The 20525-nt window shown below is 35.1% G+C and overlaps 4 protein-coding genes across 6 annotated transcripts; all 4 read left to right on the forward strand.

Moving 5' to 3' along the window:
* Positions 1-2137: 2137 nt before the first annotated feature.
* LOC147274572 (protein ROOT INITIATION DEFECTIVE 3-like) lies at positions 2138-6484 on the forward strand. 3 transcript variants are annotated; one of them, XM_086256471.1, is made up of 8 exons: positions 2138-2526; positions 3405-3518; positions 3705-3838; positions 3933-4077; positions 4169-4371; positions 4817-4938; positions 5217-5428; positions 5976-6484. In XM_086256471.1, the coding sequence occupies exons 1-8, from the start codon at positions 2302-2304 to the stop codon at positions 6231-6233; spliced, it is 1413 nt and encodes a 470-aa protein (XP_086112597.1). In that variant the 5' UTR covers positions 2138-2301; the 3' UTR covers positions 6234-6484. The 3 variants fall into 3 exon arrangements, with proteins under 3 accessions (XP_086112597.1, XP_086112599.1, XP_086112598.1); XM_086256473.1 differs by having other exon boundaries at positions 5980-6148; XM_086256472.1 differs by lacking the exon at positions 3405-3518.
* A 1200-nt stretch (positions 6485-7684) lies between these two features.
* On the forward strand, positions 7685-11962 carry LOC147274573 (arginosuccinate synthase family). Its single transcript, XM_086256996.1, has 10 exons — positions 7685-7845; positions 8110-8165; positions 8293-8380; positions 8519-8660; positions 9811-9859; positions 9980-10162; positions 10449-10523; positions 10601-10786; positions 11014-11102; positions 11187-11962. Exons 1-10 carry the CDS (start codon positions 7779-7781, stop codon positions 11737-11739), a joined length of 1488 nt encoding a protein of 495 aa, XP_086113122.1. The 5' UTR covers positions 7685-7778; the 3' UTR covers positions 11740-11962.
* Positions 11963-13020: 1058 nt separating this feature from the next.
* LOC147274574 (putative adenylate kinase 7, mitochondrial) lies at positions 13021-15514 on the forward strand. The gene is made up of 5 exons (XM_086227760.1): positions 13021-13413; positions 13625-13765; positions 14265-14346; positions 14434-14474; positions 15205-15514. Exons 1-5 carry the CDS (start codon positions 13042-13044, stop codon positions 15325-15327), a joined length of 759 nt encoding a protein of 252 aa, XP_086083886.1. The 5' UTR covers positions 13021-13041; the 3' UTR covers positions 15328-15514.
* A 1697-nt stretch (positions 15515-17211) lies between these two features.
* On the forward strand, positions 17212-20417 carry LOC147274575 (MAK16 protein-like protein). Its single transcript, XM_086257695.1, has 9 exons — positions 17212-17372; positions 17490-17599; positions 17914-18032; positions 18141-18238; positions 18429-18516; positions 18610-18762; positions 18918-19026; positions 19227-19354; positions 19766-20417. The coding sequence occupies exons 1-9, from the start codon at positions 17311-17313 to the stop codon at positions 19808-19810; spliced, it is 912 nt and encodes a 303-aa protein (XP_086113821.1). The 5' UTR covers positions 17212-17310; the 3' UTR covers positions 19811-20417.
* Positions 20418-20525: the final 108 nt, after the last annotated feature.

The following is a 20525-nucleotide window of genomic DNA, read 5'->3' on the forward strand; positions in this document are numbered from 1 at the left end:
ATCGAATTAGGTTCACGCAAGCTCGGGTTAACCCGGCCCAAGTTGTACCCCTAATATATTTACAACAAATAAAATATTAACACATACATTACAACATCATTTGATATCCAAATTTAAAATACAAATTTTGAATTTCTAGCACTATTATTCTTAATTATAGATTTTACCTCATTTATCTAATATATTCAACAATTTTTAAACTACATTAAGGGCCAGTTTGGTATTGCTGTGTGAAAAAACAGCTGTGGGATAAAACAACTGTGAAGTAAAGTCAACTGTAAAGTAAAGCAGCTGAGTGTTTGGTAAACTATGTTTTCAAAAGTGCTGTGAGTGCAAAAAACAGTATCAAAGTGTTTGGTAAATGTTAATGTAAAAGTGCTGTGACTGTGTATAATTACTAAAATAGACATGATGTTAAAAGTGTTTTTTAGTTATTTGTTTGGTAAAAATAAAATGCTTTTTACTTGTTTTTTAAATTTTTGGCTACAAATTTTTATTAGCATTAATTTTTCTAAGAACAACATTATTAAATAAGTATGTGTATTATTTTTTTAGGTATATTATAATTTTAATCGTGCAAATAAAATATCATAATTAATTATCACAATATAAAATATAACTAACAATAGACATATTTTTTAATTTAAAATAAACAAATTAAAAAATATAGAAATCAATGAGGATATTATGGGTAAAATAAAATATTCATTGTTGCTGTGATTCACTGCAGCTTTCAAAAGCACCTAGAAACCTGCTTTCTGTTTTTATTGTGGGGAGTTGAGAATTTTAAGAAAAAACAGTTTTTAATTTTTGTACCAAACACCAAAACTGCTGTAGATGATTGAGAATTGTCATCCACAGCAGCTTTTGGGTCTTCCACCACAATCCCAAACGGGGCCTAACAAAAATTGATTTTAAGTCAAAACACAAGGATACAATGAATGATGCTACATAAAGGCATACAATGAAATGTATAAAGGTACAAATAATAATACGGTACATAATAAAATGTATAAAGTATGTAATAAGGTACAGACGATATTGCAGTAAAGTACAAAATGAAATGCTTGAACGTACAAATATAATACAAGAATAGTACTGTTGAGATTCAATTTCTTCAATTAATTATAAAAATTTTACACACTATAAAAACTTTACTCTTTTTTTTTTGGTCAAGAAATTACTTTTATACACTGTTAAAAGTTAAAACTTTACTTTGAAGAGTTATTTATACTTACACCCTCTGAAGTTTATTGTCTTTTCACGTACATCCCATGATGTTTCAAAAAATACACAAAAACCCCCTGAAGTTTCAAAACTGTTGCACATAACCCCTTCCAAGAGAAAATATTAGGCCACAATAATAGAAGATGTCCAAATAAAAATGTTTGAGAGGTGCAAAGAGGTGGTGTGAATGTTTCAAGGAGAAGAGAAAGAGTGAGTGGATGAGTCAATGCATTAAGGAGAAATGGTTATGCGCAACAATTTTGAAACTTCATGAAGTATATGTATAATTTTTGAAACTTCAGGAGATTTATGTGAATATGCAATAAACTTAATGGAATATAAGTATAAATAACTCTTACTTTGAATATTACAATAATTGATGTAACAATATAATAAAAGCACAAATATAATATAATTGTATCTTGTTGCGCCGACATAAATTAGTTTGGGGTGTCATTCTTAAATAATTGCTATCATTCCAAAATCAAAAAAATTATTGTAATTTGAATAATTGAAGCATTTACCCTTAATCTTGAAATTAAATTTCAAGTAAAACTATTGAACTATCTTAACGGAATACCTTGTGGATTATGGTTTCACCCCAATATTTTTGATAAACAAAATAAAAAAGGATAAAACTTATTTCTTCATCGTTTGGACCCACTTATATTGATGTGCCTTCCTCTTAAATTAGGAGAAAAATTTGTGTGTAACGTCCATATATATATACCTCTTAAATTCATAAAATCACCTTACATGACTGTCATGTGACTATTGATTATGTGAGTAATTGGTCACAGCCAACAAAACATTTATTTGCATGTAGACCACTGACCACCTGCATAACAGACAACCCCTGTCGACACCCCTCCTGCTACAGTTGGCAACATAATTAAAAGGTTGGAAATTCTCCAACTACCTTTGTCCCTTTCACGTTTCTGAGTGCCATGCGTCACTCAATCCATGCACGTCCACAGAGAGTAGCCCATTGCATGCTCAGCTCCACAGCCCTCTATAACTCTTTCACTCTTCGCAAACAATCACAGACAAAATCAAAATCAGAGAAACAGAGAGATGGGTAGTGGTGGTGAGGCACTGGTTGTGTGCAGCGACAAGAGCATGGGCACAGGGATAACCATATGGGACATAGACACAGGGGACCGTCTCCTTCACATACCTACCTGTGCTTCTCCTCCTCATGGTCTTCTGTGCTTGAGAAACCAGTTTCTTGTGGCTTCTCAGAGTCACAGGCATGGCTCTGTTGGCGGTGGGGCCATTTCTATCTGGCCCTTGAACAAGGTAATGCTCAGCTTTGACTCAAATTCAATGATGGGTCATTGGGTCCATGGGGGTTTGGTTTCAATTCTTGTACTAGAATAGGAAATTAAGAATTTGATTGCTTTTTTCCTGTATTGGTTAATTGTTGTTTGAATTTGATTCCCATGTTTGCTTGATTTGAATCATTGATCATTTGAACCTGGGATTCATATTGGGGACCATTTGATTTCTCAAATGGGTGACTCCGGTTTCCTTGTATATGTTTTTCTCGTCATTGTTGATCACTGGAGTTTGGAAGTTGTAATTCATCTCTGTTCATTTATGTGTAAAACTCGCCGAATGATCATTAGCTTCTCGAGAAAATGCCTGAAAGAGGTCAAAATTCTAACAATGAACTATATGACTTAGTTGAGGTATACTATTGTCCACTTTCTTTTTCTTGACAAACTATCTAACCAGAGGGGATGCTCAAAATAATTCAAGGCTCTGTACAAACACTGGCTACTTAATACATGCATGAACCTTAATAATGATGATTGTTGCCAGAAGCCTCTAGTTAGATGAGTAGCCCTATAATCTCACCTTTGGCGGAGGTGTTTAAAATTGTAAGCTTGCTACAATTTTAGTAAGGAACTGCACTTCTACACCAGGAGATTCGGTTATCCTTGCAATTTGCCTGTGGTGATTGGGCTGTAGATTTAAATCTTTGTATTTGATAGGCCACCTCTATGTGATGCTTATGGTTCAATTCTCCATCCTAAAAAATGAGATAGGAAGTAGTAGCATGAAACTGAGCAATTTTCTTTTCCTTTTTTTCTTTTTTTAATGAATACCCTTAAATGATAAAACCATGTTCTCATGCAAAATTAATTTGGTTGTTGTATGTAATATTTTCCCAGCCTCAGCAGCCTCTTCATAGCTACCCATTGGAGGCTGTAAGACCACTTTCTTGCACAATGGATGGTGTGTATCTTGCAGGTGGTGCTCCATCTGGAAATGCTTATCTTTGGGAGGTTTGTAATCACTGTCACCAATTCCCCTGCCTGTTTAAAAATGCACTCTCTTGGGAAAGAAGGAAAGTCTTCTTTCATATAAGTGTGGAACTCTCGGTTCATCAATTGTCCAATGAAGATCTTAATGCCATGAAAACTAACACCATCTGCAATGTTAGATCCTGAATAAATTGAGGTGATCTGTAGGTCGCTAATGGGAAATTACTCAAAACTTGGCGTGCACATCATAAATCTTTGAACTGTATGCTGTTTTCTGATGATGGTTCTCTTCTCGTTTCTGGTTCAGATGATGGTATGATCTGTGTGTGGTCAATGGTTGGGTAATAACTGAACTTTGGAATTTTCCCTTTTCACTTTTTAGTAGCTAGATAAAATATTCAAATTAATGTTATTTTTTATTCAATTTGATGGAAGTTTGCTAGACATGGAAGATTTTGAGAGCTTTCCCTCGTTATTACATTGTTCAGTGGAGCATAAATCCTCTATAACTGGCCTGTTAACTACATCAGGCAGCTCAAGTTCAGTCTTAGTGTCAAGCTCACTTGATGGCTCATGCAAGGTTACCATACTCATATTAGTTTATGGTTCTTACAATTGTATCTTTTTCATTGAAATATCTTCTTGCTGAAACAAATTATTCTGTAGTGTAGGTTTGGGATTTAGGCTTGGGAAAGCTTTTACAAACTCAAGTTTATCCTCTAGCAATAACTGCAGTTGTTCTTCACCCAACAGAGCAGCTCTTTTTCTCTGGAAGTACAGATGGAAGAATTTTTGTGAACAAACTAGAAATTGGACTGGTAGATGATCCTTTGTTCATTGCTGAAGACCAAACAGTTGTGCTAAAAGGACACAAGTAATGTATGGTGTTTGAAGTTTCTTTTTTCTTTTTGGCATGAGTGTTTGAAGTTTCTTTATATCATTGGGGAAAAAGTCTTCTTTTGTCCACAGAATAGTTATAAGATCTAGTGAATATCTTTTCTTTCATATTTAATTTTAGTTTCAATGTCTTATTAATATAATTGTAAAGGGCAACCACATTCTCATACTAATATAACTTTGAAATTTCCATGCAGTTGTTATCTGTAGTGTAGGTATGGTTGTTTCACTATCACATAACTAAGCTATATGGTTTGGACTCATATTTTAATAACTTTCTTGTAACTGCATATTGTAGATAAACATGCACATGCACTTCACACAAACAGAGTATATTTTCTGTTAAATCTTCAATTATGAATTATGCATTTCTATCTTTTTCTATATTATATAGTCTGCTGAAAGACCCATAATCCATGCAGTGGATCTGTTACTGCATTAATCTTCAGTCGATTGTATCTGATATCTGCATCTGAGGACTACACCATCTGCATCTGGGATGTCACCAGTTGGGCAGTCATCCGAAGAATCAACCATCAGAAAGGTACCCATGGAGATCACAGGTTTTTTTTCACTGGAATTATGGTTAGCTTTCAAAACATGGTTTAAGATTCAGGATCTTACCTAATATCTAACATTAGGTATGATCAAATCAGCCAAAAGTGGCATTACTGTTGAGAGGAAGGCTATGCATAAATACATAATTGTGTATATGTCTACAGTCTACATGTCTATAATTGCATAAGCCTATTATGAGCATTCACATTGGTTTCTACAATCACAGAGATTTATAACAAGATTGTTGTTCTCATCTATTAGCAGGGGTTGTAACTAATCTGGCAGTGATTCCACAGTCCTCACTACTTTCTGTGTCAAACCATCGGAGAGTCTCTGACACATTCGGTGTTTGTTTGCTCGACAAGTATCCTCAGCCTGCCAACTCATCCAATGGAAAAATCACTCTTCTTTCATCACGTCACTTCCTCGAAGAATTCCAAACCACTGATTTGCACAAACAAATATCTGACATGGAGGTTTCTCTCTCTCTCTCTCTCTCTCCCTCTCAACACACATGCACATAGGGACGTGTACACACAGAAAGTGGGTATAAAATATATGACACACACACACACACACATACTGTCGCATGAAAATGCAACAGGCTGCAAGTGACAAACACCTCTAAGTTTAGAACCTGCAACCTATAGTCAGCAAGAATAACTGGGGTCTATGTTCGGTGACATGGTCTCCTGTGACTGACTGACCGACTGCTCTTTGAAAGTTTGCAAAAAAGCTTAATACCCCCATTAAAATTTGGTCACATGTATCTTATATTATTTTGGAATTTGTTGATCTGTGTGTACCTCAAACGGCTTGGGGTGATCTGGCAACTACAATATGGGGCCATCATCAATGCCTGCTCTATGTTTTCAAAGGCTCTTTACACTCTTTGGATTAGTGCAGTGTCATGATCAGGATGTGTGAGGATAGAGATATATTCAATGCTTATATTTTTGTGTATTGGTCTAATAATGTACCAATCAAGATGCATTTTAATGATTTTTTGTACAATTTGGGCAGAAAGATTTTACTCCTGAAGCAATGGAAATGAAATTGGAAAAACATTTAGAGAATCGGATGTGGGCAACCAGAATGACAAAACATGTCATGGAAATGAATAGGCATTTGCAGTCGCGTTTGTTAGACTTGATGCAGAGTGGATTGTTGTGGTCCAAGTCTACTGAAATTGATTCACCGTCAACAGAAAAGAGAAAGACTCTCATGTTTGAAAGTCCCCCATTACAGGGGGAGGAGAGCCATAATCATCAACTCAACTAAACTTTTATGGTTTTGAAGTGGTATATGGTCGTCGGAAAGTTGTCCTGTTAAGCCTATGTGTTTTCTCTTTTTGTCTATAGAGCTTAATAGGACCAGCTTACAGCTTTTGGCTTGACTACATTCTCTTATCCTTGCAATCGTTGAAACTAGAAGCATCACACCTGCTATGCATGTACATTGTGATAGAAATTAATAGTTATGGTGTGATGAAAGTTACAATAGAGAGAAAAGTTAAAGTGTGAGATTGATAAAGTGGGTGGTGGAAAATTACTAATACTAATCCTCACTTTCAAATCTATTATTGATGCTCTTTTAAATAATAAAGTTATATTTGGTATTCCATATATTTTGGTTGACAAAAAGAATTTTTTTTTAAGATTCATTGATTTTAAGTATCAAATGTCAATAAATTTCAGTCTTAAGCCTTAACTACTAAAATATAAGTAGTTTTTAATTAAGAATAAAGAATGCCCATAGAAAAAAAAAAAAGAATAAAAAAGTACTAAATTCTGTAAAAAAAAAGTAAAGAATAAAACATAGAAGAAAAAAGTGGCTCCTAGCCTCCTAGACAATAAAAGTGAATATATTCTATCATAGACAAGCGTAAGAAAACATATGGCTACCAGACAATAAGATAAGATTTATTCACACCATTGCTCCTTATAAGATACACTTTTTTTCACTTTACTCCCTGAAACTTAAATCCTCTCAGTTTGGCACCTGAACTTCAAACAGTTGTTGCAAAATATCATATGCTGTCAACTCTGTCAAGTTTTCCATTAAAAAAGCTGATGTGACACCTATATGGCATGTGTGGGACCATTTTCTAGATATGTAACATCCATATAGACACTAAAAATTATAAAAAATTGATATGAATCTTATTATTTTTTAGTTCAAAAATTATTTTTTTGTCCACATGGATCTTACATAACTAAAAAAGGGTCTCATTCATGCCATATAGGTGCTACGTCAGCTATTTTAATGGAAAAATTGACAAAGTTGACGACATGGTCTTTTTGCAACAACTGTGTGAAGTTCATGTGGCAATTTAAGAAGATTTAAGTTTCAGGAGACAAAGTGAAAAAAAATGTATCTTATAGGAACAATTGTGTGAATAAGCCATAAAATAATAATATATTCACCAGTTTTTATAAAAATTGGGCTACTTTTTTCGGTGAACAAAATTTGGCTATTTTTATTTGACTAGTTTTTATTTAGAGAGAACTGAAATTATGATGATTGATAGGAAAAAAAAAAAAAAAAAACCCCTTTAAAAGTGTATCAAATTTGATCTTAACTCAATGGTCAAGATTAAAAGTAACATTTTATGGACTTAAAAACCCTTATGCCAATGTGGCGTGTTTTGAGCCACTAGATCTTAACTAAGGGTCAAGATTAAAAGAAAAGCATGAAAAAGCAGAGAATCTGGCGCGGACGCATTTGATCGTTTTAGGCTATTTGAACAGAAAAACCCTGAATAAAACCCTAAAACCTGAGACTCTTCACTCTCTCACTGACACTCTGTTCTCAGCCACCGCTGCTATGGCCCAATTGAAGTGCATGTCCGCGTGCTCAACCACCAGCCTCGCTTTTCACGGTCCCAAAAGAGGTGCATTTTCATTTTCGTTCTTTTTCAGAAGAAAATTTGGATGTAGTAATAGGCTGATAGAAACTGTTCTTCAAGTTCTTCTGGGTTCCGTTTGTTTTTTTAGTGAAAGCAGAATTTAATTCAGGTGCTTAAAGATATTTACAATTTAAGGAGAAATTGATAATACCCAGAAAAGTAGATGCTTAAATTCAAACGAAAATGGTTGGATTGTTGTGTGATGTTATATTCTGATATCAATATGTGTTACTGTTTTTCTATATGCAGAGTTATTATGTCACGACAAAGTTTTTTGTTCAAGGAAATCATCTTCATTTCCAGAGGTAGCTACTCCTACATTTTTAATTTTTTATTGCTTTGCATGTAGCAATTTCCCTCCTCCTTATAATCATTGTCAATTATTTCATTTTGGTTGACTTTGCGAGATTGTTTTTTAATTTATTTCTGCAGTTAGGGGCGAGAAAGAGTGAGTTACAGGGGCATGCATTGGCGTTTACCGGTGCCAATGGAAGTGTAACTAGAGCTCATAACAAGCAAGGTGGGGTTGTCTATGTTTCGTTTATGTTTAAGTTACGAAGTTCGACATCGATCAATGCATGCTATATTTGTTCGCATTTTTCTGTAAATTCGCTCACTTCTGTATTTGTGATATTGATGATTTACCCTCGAGATGCAGTTATTAGAGCAGTGCTGCCGAGTTATAGTGAGACAGAAGTGTCTGTATCTACAAAGGAGAGAGGATTACGTGGCAAATTGAACAAGGTTGTTCTGGCCTACAGTGGTGGCTTAGACACATCAGTCATTGTCCCATGGCTAAGGTATGTACCCTGTTTTTTTTTATAACTTTTCTGCAGTTTAAATAATTGTTCTGTCGGTGGAAACTTTGTGTATATTATTGTTGTCTATGGCACTGTAGTATCTGCGAAACCACCATAAGTTATGATTCGTTTTTAATAGATGCCATTCTTGCTCAACCAGTCTACATTAGAATTACATGTCCAACCTTAGTAAAAGGAAAATGTTTTGCTTTACCCCCCTCTTTTTTTATTTTTTCGGCCGCGGGGAAGGGGGGGGGGGGGGGGAGGGTTGATGGGTGGGAGAGGGAGAGGTAAATTGCAATTTTTTAAAGTAGAGTTGGTTAATGAAATCAAATCTAGATTTATAGGGGTTTGTGAGAGTTGTTTATGATACCATGTGGAACCTGTCTTAAATGGTTACTAGCTGATTTCATGGAGTAACAACATTCAGTTAGCCTTTGGATGTTCTAATCATGAATTGTTGGGTCCTAGTAAAGTCATCAGGTAATTGATTTATTCTTTTTACTGAAAGAACATTGAATCCCATCAATTCAACAAAGTAACGGTGTCAGTTATGCACTATGTTTAGATCAAACTTTATAAGGTTATGATCGGTTGGAGATATATAGTATGATTCTGTGTTCCCTCAGTATGATGGCAAATGAAGCATATAGTGGGTTTAAAACATATATTTGGCTAATGTTTATGAAAGGAATCTAAGGCATAATGCAACAATAGTGTTCAGTTAATAACATAACAACAATTTGCTTATACTTTTCTTTTTAAGCTTGTACATGTATCTTACCTTTTCAAGAATTGTTGTATTGCCATATCCATCTCCAAAACTGTGTAGCATGTACTCTTTGACAGAATAATTGAGTTACTGGGCAAATTATGGTATTATGGTATTTTTGGACTGCAACTGATAAGGACCCAACGAAATTCTTACTAATTTAGCATTAGTGAAATTTGTTTTTTGGGTAGTTCTCTTCTGGCTGCTACATACGTACTGCTATAAGTATTCCAGGCATCATTTCCTTACACTGAGTGTTAATGCTTATTGGTGCATATTGGATTGTTTTATGTGTTTTTTAAGGGTGCAGTTAACATATTTTACTTCAGATTATTTACTTTGCCATTATTATTTTGTTCAATTATTTTTTACTTGCAGGGAGAACTATGGTTGTGATGTTGTTTGCTTCACTGCCGATGTTGGTCAAGTAAGTTAGGAGTTGCAACATCTGCTTCAACGTCAAATTAATTTTGTTTCATGCAATAAACTTTAACGCGGTAATTATTGGTTCTGACTTTCGTGCTTGTTACCTATTCTAAAATTATAGGGTTTAAAAGAATTGGACGGCCTAGAACAGAAGGCCAAGGCCAGTGGGGCTTCTCAATTAGTAGTGAAGGATCTAAAGGAGGAGTTTGTAAAAGAATATATTTTCCCTTGCTTGCGGGCTGGCGCAATCTATGAGAGGAAATACTTGCTGGGAACCTCAATGGCCCGCCCAGTTATTGCTAAGGTGATCTCTCAATTTAATGTTTTGTTTGTTTCTGTAGTTATAAATCCATCATCTTTATGGATTGACATGCTCACAGCTAAGACAAATGAAAAGAATAAGATACTACCCTTTGAATTTCTTGAAAAATTTATCTGCTCTTCTGAGTTCTGTTCTCTCTGTTTCTTGTTTCCAGTAGAGTTGAGTATAGCTCCTTAGTAGCTTATGTTTAGAATCCTTTCCTCGTCATTTTGTTGTGTCAATGTCATGATATATCTATTACTCCATGCAATAACATTCTTGAAAACAGGCCATGGTAGATGTTGCTGAAAAAGTTGGAGCTGATGCCGTAGCTCATGGATGCACAGGGAAAGGAAATGATCAGGCATGTGTTGCAGTTCAGCATTTAACATTACAACACCTCATGTGCTTCTTCTGACACAATCTATCTTGCCTCTGTAGGTTCGCTTTGAGCTGACGTTTTTTGCTCTTAATCCCAAACTAAATGTGGTGGCTCCTTGGAGGGAGTGGGATATTAGAGGTAGAGAAGATGCTATTGAATATGCTAAGAAGCATAATGTGCCTGTCCCAGTGACAAAGAAATCCATATACAGCAGAGATGGGAATTTATGGCACCTTAGTCACGAGGTAGCTTTTACAACTTTATTTCATTATATTTTTTGAAGTCTTTGGCAAAGCTTTTGGTTTGGTGGTGTCGCTTGTGAATTTTTGCTTGTTGATTTAATACTATAGTTTACTCTCTCTCTCTCTCTCTCTCTCTCTCTCTCTCTCTCTCTCTCTCTCTCTCTCTGTGTTTATCACACACCACACACACTTGTCTGTATATTTATGGAATTGATTGTAATTGATTGAAGGGTGATATTTTGGAAGACCCGGAAAATGAGCCTAAGAAGGATATGTTCATGTTAACCGTGGATCCAGAAGATGCACCAAATGAACCTGAGTAAGTTCCACTTGAACTTCTGTGTTTCACCTCTTAATTTATGTGCTAAGTATATTTGCTTACGCATGCTCTCATTTCCTATAGGTATGTAGATATTGGTATTGTTGCAGGAATCCCGGTTTCAGTCAACGGGAAGGATCTTTCACCAGCATCTCTGCTCACAGAGCTAAATCAGATAGGTGGAAGACACGGAATTGGCCGTATTGACATGGTTGAAAACCGGCTCGTCGGCATGAAGAGTCGCGGAGTCTATGAAACTCCTGGAGGTACCATCCTCTTCGCTGCTGCACGTGAGCTGGAGTCCTTGACACTGGACCGAGAAACAATGCAAGTTAAAGATTCACTAGCCCTCAAATACGCAGAGCTGGTGTATGCAGGTAGGTGGTTCGACCCACTTCGCGAGTCCTTGGATTCATTCATGGAGAAAATCACAGAGACAGCAACAGGATCAGTAACTCTGAAGCTGTACAAAGGCTCAATCACTGTGACCAGCAGGAAGAGTCCATATAGCCTGTACAGGCAAGACATCTCGTCATTTGAGAGTGGTGATGTTTATGATCAAGCTGATGCAGCTGGGTTTATCAGGCTGTATGGCCTTCCCATTAGGGTGCGAGCAATGCTTGAGAAAGGACATTAGTGAGTCACTGAGTTTCATTTGTATCCTTAGAACCAAGGATTGAGTTTATATAATATTAGCCAGTGGTTATTAAAGAGGTCTTGTACCGTTTCTAGCAGGAACAAAAATTGAGTTGTGCTTCCAACTTCTAATTATATTTTGAATAAACAAAAAATTAGATAAAAGTTCCCCACTCCCACATGATATTTTCAGGAAATATCATGTTATATGAGAGCCATTTTGTTTGTCCACTTTTATTATGTGTTAATTGTTTATTTATTAAAGAGTTAATTACATTTACACTTGTGAGGTTTTTCGTCATTTCACATACACTCCTTAGGGTTTCAATAATTATACATACACTCCCTGAAGTTTTAAAACTGTTGCATATAACCTCTTACAAAAGAAAATAAATAAATAAATAAATAAATAAAAAAGAAAATATTTGTATTCAGATTGGATCTTACACCTTGAATAATCTTATTAGGCTATTTAATCCCTTAGCATGCTTTTTTGCATAATTTCTCATCATTCTTGTCTCACTATAGGGCGTTATATGTAGCAATTTTAAAACCTCAGGGGGTGTATGTGTAATTATTGAAACCTCAGGGGTGTATGTAAAAAGACGATAAACCCTCAGGGGGTGTAAGTGTAATTAACTCTTTATTAAATAGGTTAATTTCAATTTAGTACTTCAAGTTTGTTTTAAATTTTAATTTAGTACTTCATGTTTAAAATTTTTCAATGTCATGACTCATATCTCATTTTTTCAATTTGTTGCAATGTTATACCTCCGTCAGTATGACTGTTAAAGAGATCTGTTAAAAACTGATGTGACACTTATATGACATTTCTACAATAATGACTAGATGTCACGTGTTTTGATAACAAGTCATATCATGCCACGTGGCATAAAAATAATTAAAAATATAAAAACATGACATATGATGCCACATAATTATTTTTAGATTTTAAATTATTTTTTATGCCACTTGGCATGACGTGTCATGTTGTCAGATCACGTAATATCTTGTTAGCATTGTGGGAGTGCAATATCAACATTTAACAGATCTTTTAACGAAGGTATGACATTGCAATAAATTGAAAAGATGTAATATGACATTGCAAAATTTAAAAAATGATGTACTCAATTGAAATTTCAAGCAAACTTGAGATACTAAATTGAAATTAACCCTTAAAACTTGGCCTGGTCCCACATACACGTGGAAGCCAACTGTAACTCCCGCTCTAAACTCTCACTCACTTCACGGTCTCTCAGTCTCAGCCTCTCACACCAACTAACTCTCCCTCCCTCCCTCTGCCATGATCGTACTACGTCGTTTGACTTCCACCGCCGCCGTAGCCTCCGTGCCGCCTCTGTGCCGGCTTCTGCGGCTCACTCTGAGCCGATTTTCCACCGCCGCGGCGGCTCAGCCGCATCTCGATTACGACTACTACTACTACAACCACCGAGCTGAGCATGCGCCGCGCCGCGATCAACTCGCCTCAGCTCCAATGGCGGACACGGACGGCTCGGTCCCTGTGAGAGGAGTGCAGTGGGCGTTCATAGGCAGCCCCATCGCCAAGAAGCACGTGTACGCCGAGAGGCTCTCGAAGCTTCTAGAAGTGCCTCACATTTCCATGGCCAGCCTCGTCCGTCAAGAGCTTAACCCTCGCTCTTCGCTCTACAAGCAGGTCTCGATTCTTTCTTTGCCTTCTCTCTCCATTTGTGTTCTCTCTAGGGCTTCTGTATTTTGATGTTTTGCTTGTTGATGTTCTTTGCTTGGACGAAGAATTAGGATCATTTGCTTTGGGAATTTTCATGATTTCGATTCGGTTCTGAAGGTGGTACATTGAACACTTAATCTGCTTTAATTTTTGTTTGATTTTTCCTTTGGTGGATTAGATTGCAAATGCTGTAAATTGTGGGGAACTTGTTCCGGAGGATATAATATTTGGGTTGTTATCAAAGAGATTGGAAGATGGGTATTGTAGAGGAGAGAGTGGATTTATACTAGATGGAATTCCTCGCTCACGAATCCAAGCTGTAAGTGTTGCGTTTCTGAAAATTGATTTTCTATGAATGACATTTTTTTGAATTTTCAATTGTCTGTAGTTTATTGCTAATTTTTTAGTTAATTTAAATCTGTTGTTGTAGCTTGTAAGTGGTATTATATGAAAAGATTAAGATTTGGGCTATTAATAATGATAGTTTCTTTGTTGATTTATTATATTGCTTGTCATGTGTATAAGAGAATAATGAAAAATTTTGATCCATTTTTCTGCATCTATGAAATATGCCAGATGAGCAACTTCTGTCCAATTTATTTATAATTTTTCTTTGTGGAAGGATCCACTTAAAAAGATCAACAAGATAAATGGCCTTTTCTAAAATTTAAAAGGACGAAATTCGAAACCTAACTGTCTTCTAGGGACAAAAAGTATGGTTGCATGTCGACATATTTTTTTAGACAGGGTGATGTTTGGACTTTGGGCCTCATAATTATGTCATTTGAGACCAACTAAGCTGTATTCTTTTATCTCAGGAAATTCTTTCCCAATTTGTTGAGATTGATCTAGTTGTGAACTTCACATGCACAGAACACTGCTTGGTGGAACACGAAAGAGGTAGTATCTATTTCATTGCTTTGAATGTCATGATTTGAGCAGCCACTACCTTGGTACAAACTTTAAAATCCTCCACTCCTTATGCAGAAAGTGTCTGGAGGGAAAAACTCAGAGTCTTTGCTGAGCAGGTAGTTCTCAAGTCTCAATTCTCCTTGGCTCCTAATTTTAAACGTGTCCTGTCATTGTATTGTTCATTTTTCTTATTTGGTTTTGCTTCTGCTTTTGGTCCATGCAATAGTTTATTTTTTATTTTTCAATCCAATAGAGAAATAGGACTATGAAGGACCACCAATTTTCATTGATGAGAAACGTTTTGATAGTATTATCTCCTCTAGCTGTGTGAGTGTGAACTGGGTCTAGGTCTAGCAAAGGCAGCACTCAGACCATTTTTAAAAATTTGTTCCTTCTTTTAATGGTTCCCTTTAGTCAACCCCTTGGGAAAGCATATTTAGCGATACAAAGTTTCTTGTTGTTCAATCCCTTACCCTTGATTCTTTAATTCTACAAGTGCCTTGTTGCCATCCATTAAGACTCAATTTGTTGTTAGGAATAGGCTGTTCTGATGCATTTATTGATGAATTGTTATATCTCTTATGCATGATGCACTATTTCTAGGGGTTGGGATTCTGAAAAGGTTTTGTTTCATTCATTGGAGACCGACAAAGTGACAGGAAAAAATGAAAAATAATCAACGGAGGTTGAGCTAATGCACGGTCTTATGAGCATTGATGTTATTCTGCTAAATTATGTTATTTATGGGATAGCGCTAGCATCAGTGCCATATTACATTATATATTCTTATTATAAAAGCAGAAACTGGGATGAGTTTTGTGACCATTTTCTGTTCTCTCTACCTAGAGTAAGGCACTAGAAGATTACTACAAGAAAGAGAAAAAGCTTCTTGACTTTCAGGTCAGTGGTGCACCTGGGGAAACTTGGAAGGGGCTGTTGGCTACGCTACATCTACACTCTTCACTGTAGACTTTGTGCTCTAAGTTTTGACTTCATTGTATATAAGAACAGTTGGAATTGCAGGGTAGGGTAGGAGCCTTCTGTCTCAGCATAATTTTGTAATATACCAGTTATATAGCAAGCAATCTTGTAACAACTTCATTGGTATTAGGATGAGTATATGATAGGAGGATAATTGAAAACACATTGACATGTATCTTATTGATAACTTTCATCTTGTACATGAACTATTTCTCATTTTCAGAAATTTTATTTTCCTTCATTTTAGTGTACATAAATTGTGCTTTAGATAATTGATTATCATTCAGATAACAAAGGGTAGCATTATTAGTTTTTTTGTTTTTTTAGTGTTGGCAATTCCCTTACACCATTAGCAGCTGCACCTTATTTAGTGTCTATCAAATGAGAATTTGAGAAGTTTGCTAGACAATCATTTGACAATTCATGATTTGCAACTTAAATAACAGGTCTTTGAAACAAATAAAGTATAAATGGGCTCATACCCAAGTAGTTAAAGTAATGCTGATTTCACAGAAAATATGTATGATTCTTTGAGACTCAGGCTCATTCAAAATGGATGCTTCAGCAATGAAGTTGAGTTTTTAGGATTCATGTCATCGGTCCCATGACATGAGAAAAATGCAAGCATGAATTTTTTTTTTTTAACTCAATTACTTCTCTATGGCTATTGACTAAAATTTTTGGAGGAAACTAAATAGATTGACAACAAAAGCTTCTACACACACGTGCGATTAATCAATGATAGAAGTATTTGTTGATTTTCTATCTTTCTATTTTACATGGTTTTCCAATTCCATACATTCCGAAGGATTATAAAACTTGTAATGGTTCATTAAGAAGAAAAATGAAAATCGAAGTATTTCCCTTATTTTCTTTTTGAACATCAACTTTCTTGTCAAACCAATCATGTATCTTCATGTGTTGTAACATTAATTCAATCTCAATTCTTCCATTCACTATCCTCTTTTTATATGAATCCACAGCCTAGCAAACATCATTCATATATATATTTTTAGGATTCAAATTATCGATATTACATTAATCTAGATAAAGATGCAAAAAGGGAAGATAATTGTAAAGGGAGGAAGAAGGTTAGGAGTTGCAGTCACATTATTTTCGAGAAATTTGAAGAGACTCTAGAAAAATGTAAAAAAATAGGAGAAACTCTAGAAAATATTTCAAAGCAAATCGATAGCAATTAATATCATGATGAAATGTATGTATGACCCTAAAATAAATGATGAAATTTAGGTACAAATATAATTATAGTTCAAGAGGATCAACTAATGACTATTTAGTCTAATAGATGAGACTCAAATTTTTTTTGTCGGAATAGATTCTGAATTGATTAATAATAGTAATAATAAAAAGGAGACTTAAAGTATAATGCATTTTATGAGTTTTTCTTAGACTAAAACCGGTAGTGATTTAGAATTTTTAATTAAGTCTTTTTATTTTTCTTCTTTGACGGCTTTATGTTAGGTTTTAACTCCAAAATTTTATCAAAGTTAAAATCTAACATGCAACATCTACAAAGCCCACTCTATACCTTAGGAGAGGAAATACCTTTCAAATAGAGGAAAATACCCTTCAAATCAGAAAAAGACTTTATTATGAATTAAAAGAATATTCTTATAAATTTTAAAATAACTCGATCTTCATTTAAAAACTGTTTTTCTAAAAGTACTAAATCTAATTATCTCTAAAAAAATGATCAATGATTACAAAATAATACAGTATAAATGGCCTCAGCCCATTTTAAAGAAAGTGTCTAAGTAATGCTCAGGTCCAGGCCCAGGCCCAGGAGCATTCTCTCTTCTCATTCTCAAGCTTTTTTTGTTTTTTCTCTTATTCGAACTTTCGAAGTACCTATACTCTAAAACCCTAACTCGCTCCATTTTTCTCAAAAACCCTAAACTTCTCTCTCCATAGAAATTAACCCCAGCAGAAATTGAAAGGTTTTGATTAAAAATGCAGCACGACGAGGTCATATGGCAGATTATCAGGCACAAGCACTGCAGCTACATGTCCAAGTATGCCAGCTTTCTTTATCTATAATCTCCTTTTTTGCCTTTAAATTTTAACAATTTAGCTGATTTCTTGGTTGTTTTTGAATTTGCTAATTGGGTTCTTGTTTCTGTTTTTGGTAGAATTGAAACTGGGATATTCTGTAGAAACCCATATAACGTTACTGGGATTTGTAACCGGAGCTCGTGCCCTCTGGCTAATAGTCGCTATGCCACCATTCGCGACCATGATGGTACTTTGTTTCTCATCTTGCTTATTATGTAACTGGGTCGCTTTACTCAGCTATGGAGATGCAAAAATTTTCCCACCTTCTTATCTTTTTGGAATGACTGCATTTTTAGCTGGTTTTCTTCCTTTAACAAAGTAATTTGCTTAAAAATGGTAATATTAATGAATTTTACCTTGGCTCTGCTACTGGAAGCTCACGTTTAGCTTCTAGTCAATATGAATTTACTTAAATTTTTTACTTATGCTGATATCAAAAATTTTATTCATACACTACTTGCATTGCTTATGAAAACATATGGTTATGTTGTTGTCCTGCAGGAGTGTTCTATCTTTATATGAAAACAATAGAAAGAGCTCATATGCCAAACAAGTTGTGGGAAAGAGTTAAGTTGCCCAGGAATTATGAGAAAGCACTTGAAATCATTGACAAACATCTGGTAATGAAAATGACCCAACTTTAGCTGTTTCTGATTATTATATGTTAGTTTTCTTAAAGCTAGAAGTTCTTGAAGTGGTTAATCAGCACGACCTTTATGAATTGACAGATGTACTGGCCTAAGTTTCTTGTACACAAAACAAAGCAACGGCTGACTAAAATGACTCAGATGCGGATACGCATGAGGAAGCTTGCTTTGAAAACAAGGTTTACAACATCTAATTTTCTAATGCTTTTTGTCCGTGCCATGAATGTCCACACATCTAATAATAATTATTTATTTTTTAAGAAGTTGCCATGGCTTTAGTACATTAGTTTATTTCATTTGTAATGTTGATATTTACAAAGGTATATTGAGCCATTAATGATCATGGAATTTATTTGTGTTGTTTAACAGGGAGAAAATAATGACAACACCAAGGAAAGAGAAGAAAAGAGAAGCTAGAAGAGAGGAAAAGGCTGAAAAGGCTGCAGTGTTGGATAAGGTTATAACTTATGCTACTGCCACACACTATTAATGAACTAAACCTATATGTTATGTCTGCTATCTCTCATGAATATTTCCTATCCTTTTGCAGAGCATTGAGAAAGAACTATTAGAACGCCTTAAGAAAGGAGTGTATGGTGATGCATATAGGGATATATATAACTACCCTTTTGATAAATACCAAAAAGTTCTGGAAGGGGAAGAAAAGCAGTTGGATACTGAAATAGAAGAAGAAGATGAGGAGGTATTCTTGTACAATCTCATCATTGCATTCTTTGGATGAGCTAATATCTCAACTAGTAGTATACTTTGATAATCTAACTCTTGATAGTAAGCGATAGTAAGCTTACGTGAAATTATATACTTTGATAATCTAACTCTTGTGCTTGGAACAAGCAGGAACCTGAGATTGAATATGTTGAAGGTTATGATGAACTTGAAGAGGAAGATGATATTGAAGATTTTGGAGGTCTTGCAATGGATGATTCTCATGCAGATGATGATAATGGTAGAGCTAAATTCTAGTATCTTAACAGAATGTTAGATGGATGTATACGTAGTCCATAGTAAATTTGCATAACCCTAGTGTTCATGCTTTATGTGCTAGTCAATTGTGATTATAAAAAACAAAAAAAAGTGCTGTATTCATTATGTGAAAAGTTTTGGGTGTATATCAGATGTACTCAATGCAGAATCTTAATGTTGCAGTTGGAATGGATGAAGAGGAAGAAGCAGTTACTCGCAAGAAAGGGAGAAAGGAATCCGCCTTTGCTTCTAGAAAGTTCGAGAAAGATGAATCTGGTTCCAAGTCAAAGAAGCCTAGGGTACTTGTTGAGGTAATGGCTGGTTACATCTTCTATTCTTCCAGTCGAACTACCTTGTCAGTTATGTCCTAATTAAGTTTTAATCATGTTTACAAGCATGAGATATGAAAATGAATGGTTAAAATTTATCACTTTAACTAGAAACTAGTGGCGTTAAGACTGATAAACAACGCAATCTTTCATATTCTTATGGTCCCTGTTTGATGTTAGAATATCTCATGTTAAAACTAAGCCAAATCCTTATGATCTCTCTATTTTCTAGTAATTGAATATTTAAACACTGCACTTTAATACAAATAGTAGCCTTTTTTTTTTTAAAGAAAAAAAAAATATATAACCAGAAATGTCATATCCCCTATATCTACACAAATATTGTGATCTGTAACTCTTCCCTCTAATCTAAATCTATTCCTTATTTATCAGGTTGAGCATGAGGATGCTGGGAGTAGGCAAAAGGCAGTTCACTAAGAGCTTCTGCTTGTTTCATTTGTTTAATCAGTAAAAGATATGCTGCCAATAGTTTTCTTCTTGTGAGGTTGGGCCACCTATTTTATCACAAATCAGGTTGAGCATGGAGATACTTGGGATGGGCAAAATGCACTCCAATAAGAGCTTCTCCTTGTTTCGTTTGTTTATGTGTAAGTGATGCTGGCAACCCTGTTCTTGTGAGGTTGGCCGTCGATTTCTTCACAAAGCTGCTGCTCTAGGAAGGATCTTGCTAATGGGGACTGAGTTTTGCAATGGCTTTTTTGGTCTTAAGTTATGAAAGTTTTTGATAGTTGAACATTTGATTATGGTAGAAAGATAATTTGTTATTTTTATTTATATGAAACCAATATTACGAGCTTATTGTTGAAAATTGTGTAGTTGCTAACTTTGAGTTTTAAGAATCTCCCATCTTGTCTTCTGTCTTTTCTACCTATGTGAGGATTTAGTTGGACTGTATGAGTTGGTAGGACAAGGGATATGGTTACTTAGTCGTTGGTTTTATGGGTTGTAAACCTCTTTGTAACAAAGAAAAACAATTATTTGTTAGAGATGGATTTTGTTTTTTCTTTATACAATTGATTTCATATCTTTTTGGATTTTTTTCCTTTTTTTTTTTTTTAATGCCGGTGAAGGGACTGCCCTTGTTATCCCTTCCAAAATTAAAGTAATGAACGTCCTTATTATTGTGATCGTT

Source organism: Dryas octopetala, chromosome 9 (genome assembly GCF_963921425.1).
Source record: "Dryas octopetala chromosome 9, drDryOcto1.1, whole genome shotgun sequence".
Taxonomy (NCBI): domain Eukaryota; kingdom Viridiplantae; phylum Streptophyta; class Magnoliopsida; order Rosales; family Rosaceae; genus Dryas; species Dryas octopetala.

Bases quoted from the DNA above. Each gene is read 5' to 3' on its own strand.
- LOC147274572 (XM_086256471.1), top strand. From the start codon at position 2,302: ATGGGTAGTGGTGGTGAGGCACTGGTTGTGTGCAGCGACAAGAGCATG. The intron at 2,527-3,404 runs GTAATGCTCAGC...ATATTTTCCCAG, and splicing joins CTATCTGGCCCTTGAACAAG to CCTCAGCAGCCTCTTCATAG. The intron at 5,429-5,975 runs GTTTCTCTCTCT...CAATTTGGGCAG, and splicing joins AACAAATATCTGACATGGAG to AAAGATTTTACTCCTGAAGC.
- LOC147274574 (XM_086227760.1), top strand. From the start codon at position 13,042: ATGATCGTACTACGTCGTTTGACTTCCACCGCCGCCGTAGCCTCCGTG. The intron at 13,766-14,264 runs GTAAGTGTTGCG...CTTTTATCTCAG, and splicing joins CTCGCTCACGAATCCAAGCT to GAAATTCTTTCCCAATTTGT. The intron at 14,347-14,433 runs GTAGTATCTATT...CTCCTTATGCAG, and splicing joins CTTGGTGGAACACGAAAGAG to AAAGTGTCTGGAGGGAAAAA.
- LOC147274573 (XM_086256996.1), top strand. From the start codon at position 7,779: ATGGCCCAATTGAAGTGCATGTCCGCGTGCTCAACCACCAGCCTCGCT. The intron at 8,661-9,810 runs GTATGTACCCTG...TTTTACTTGCAG, and splicing joins GTCATTGTCCCATGGCTAAG to GGAGAACTATGGTTGTGATG. The intron at 9,860-9,979 runs GTAAGTTAGGAG...CTAAAATTATAG, and splicing joins TCACTGCCGATGTTGGTCAA to GGTTTAAAAGAATTGGACGG.
- LOC147274575 (XM_086257695.1), top strand. From the start codon at position 17,311: ATGCAGCACGACGAGGTCATATGGCAGATTATCAGGCACAAGCACTGC. The intron at 17,373-17,489 runs GTATGCCAGCTT...TGTTTTTGGTAG, and splicing joins CACTGCAGCTACATGTCCAA to AATTGAAACTGGGATATTCT. The intron at 19,355-19,765 runs GTAATGGCTGGT...CTTATTTATCAG, and splicing joins AGCCTAGGGTACTTGTTGAG to GTTGAGCATGAGGATGCTGG.